This window comes from Vespa mandarinia, chromosome 8, assembly GCF_050613455.1.
Source record: "Vespa mandarinia isolate Hongniang chromosome 8, ASM5061345v1, whole genome shotgun sequence".
NCBI lineage: Eukaryota > Metazoa > Arthropoda > Insecta > Hymenoptera > Vespidae > Vespa > Vespa mandarinia.
Window position 1 is genome coordinate 5,142,501 of NC_140817.1, and position 2,500 is coordinate 5,145,000.

The window sequence follows — 2,500 nt, forward strand, 5'->3', positions numbered from 1 at the left end:
TTCTTTTTTTTTCAACTTTGAAAAATACACTCAAACGCACGAAATGAACTCTTCATTTTCTAGACAATGATTTTAATTTAATAAGTCACTTAAAAAAAAAAATCGTCTCCTGTTTTTCGTTCGATTATTTATTTCTTTTTTTTTCTTTTTTGTTTTTTTCCTAAGCTACCCCCTCTCTTTTTCTTTTCCTCTTCCTTCCGTTCCCTTTTGACTCTTGAACGACAAAAAAAAAATAAGAATGAAATAGAATACGAAAGAAAAAAAGGAAAAAAAGAAAAAGAGAGAGAGAGATAGATAGAGAAAGAGAGAGAGAGAGAGAGAGAGAGAGAGAGAGAGAGAGAGAGAGAGAGAGATACGTGTATATTGCAAACGATGGATGGACCATTGTCGAGGTGACAAAGAATAATCGACGTTTCTTATCGTTATAACGGGTATTATATTCTCAATTTTCTTTTCTCGATTTCTTATCATTCTCGTCGATTTCTTCTTGACTATACAACTTTTACTATGGATACGCGCAATCGCTCTCGTCAAAGGGAAAGCTTCAAATCGATATACGAGGGAAAAAAAAATTTACGCGTACTTACTATTTCTAACATCGATTTTTATCTCCTTTTTACGTATGCATAATGGAAAAGAATAAAAAGATCTTATTTCAAACGATTATCTCTATCTTCATTGAATATCTTATAAATATATATATATATATATATATATATATATATATATATATACATATAAATTTACTCTCTTTTTCTCTCTCTCATTCTCATTTTCACTTTCACTCTCACTCTCACTCTCATTCTTTACAACGCTACATAATAATAATCCTATATTCGTATTGCATTTATTAACCAATGTTTAATTTACATTCCGTAACGTTTGATTGAAATTATTTAAATATTTCATCAAACGCGACGGATGTTCTGTTTTCTTTTTTTTTTTTTTCGTTTTTGTTTTTGTTCTTTTTTTTTTTTTTTTTTTTTTTTTAAGTTTACTCTTTAGCAATTACGTGTTATTTCATTTGAAATCTTTCGATAAATATCGAAGGGGGTTAATTTTCGTTGGAAGGTCACAACGTTACGTTTATCTATTAGGTTACGTAATGAAGTAGTAGTACCATCAGGATCAATTTCAGCATCGGCATCAGTAACATGACAGTAGTAGTGTAGTGCTTTGGTCAGTCGATCGTTCGAAAATAGAACTTATACATACGTAGGCGATATAATGGGTTATGTTACGATTTTCTCTTTCTCTCTCTCTCTCTCTCTCTCTCTCTCTCTCTCTCTCTCTCTCTCTCTCTCTCTCTCTCTTTCTCTTTTGCGATTCGGACGAATCGTTTTATAAAAACGTAGAGTGAGAGAGAGTGGGGAGGGGTGGAGGGGCACTTTTGCGAATATAATATCACGTAATTCTCAACGGTGTCCTATACAAATAACAATAAAATACGTTTCGCTTCATTTAAGGTCGTGAAAGATATCATTTCCAAACGGGGAGAAAAAGAGAAAAGAATTTATCGAGTTTGTCCTTTGTAACAGGCTGGATCAGGAAAGGGGTCTATTCGATCTTCGTGTGTGTAATAGGTAACATTTTCACGACGGAAGTATTCTTCGAAACATCGACGGACAATATCGTTCGAGAGAAAATAAAACCGGGGAAAAGGAGAATTTCGTTTCTTTTCTCTCTCTCTCTCTCTCTCTTTCTTCTCTCTCTTTCTCTCTCTCTCTCTCTTTGTTTCTCGCTTTCTCTATTCGTCTCTTATTTTCCTCAAATTTCACGGTTACATCGAACGCTTCTAGAATCTTTTACGAAACCTTTGACTCGTGTTACGACATTCGAGAGTTCTTTTGCGATTCTCTTTTCACGAAATAGGATCGATAAAAAAAAATACAAAAAAAAATAAAAAAAAAAAACAAAAAAGAAAGAAAAACAAAAAAAAAATCGCGAAAGAATAAAACATTCCAATGTAGTTTCCTTCTTTATTCAGTATATATCCTCGAATTCCTTTTTCTATTTAACATCGACAAGGGGAAATGAGATGTTTTGTTTTTCTTTAATCTCGAACAAGGAGAACGATACGATATATAGACAGACATATAAATAGATAGATAGATAGATAGATAGATAGATAGATAGATAAGTATGTAAGAATGTATAGAAATATGTATGTGTTATGTATGCATATATATATATATATATATATATATATATACCTAATAAGAACGAACGCACATCAGAGAAATCTTCATAGAGAAGATAGTTTGACGGAAATAATAAAATTGTGACGATTCACTGCATATATGCATATAAATATAAATAAATAAATAAATAAATAAATAAATAAATAAATAAATGTATATATATATAAAGTAATTATTATATGTACGTGATCCTTGTAATCGGAACGTCGTCGTAGTCCCTCAGGATCGAACTTGTTCAAGTTCTAAAGACAATATAATCGTTTTAAAAAGTACCACCGTACGAATGTTTTTTCATCACA

At 31.4% G+C, this 2,500-nt stretch overlaps 2 protein-coding genes and 1 long non-coding RNA gene across 5 annotated transcripts in view; 1 reads left to right on the forward strand and 2 right to left on the reverse strand.

Annotated features, from left to right (window-relative positions):
• SK (small conductance calcium-activated potassium channel) overlaps nt 1-2,500 on the reverse strand; it is a 190,640-nt gene that overhangs the window by 84,642 nt on the left and 103,498 nt on the right. The gene's annotated exons all lie outside the window — the stretch shown is intronic.
• LOC118446279 (uncharacterized) overlaps nt 1-2,500 on the forward strand; it is a 95,006-nt gene that overhangs the window by 45,805 nt on the left and 46,701 nt on the right. The window lies entirely within an intron of this gene.
• Nucleotides 1-2,500, reverse strand: part of LOC146872836 (uncharacterized) — a 6,452-nt gene that overhangs the window by 2,934 nt on the left and 1,018 nt on the right. For both annotated transcript variants that reach the window (XM_085658713.1, XM_085658714.1), the window contains exon 1: nt 2,387-2,500. This exon is cut by the window's right edge and continues 1,018 nt beyond it. In XM_085658713.1, the coding sequence (XP_085514839.1) occupies nt 2,444-2,500 (57 nt within the window). In that variant the 3' untranslated portion in view covers nt 2,387-2,443. The remainder of the gene's footprint in view (nt 1-2,386) is intronic.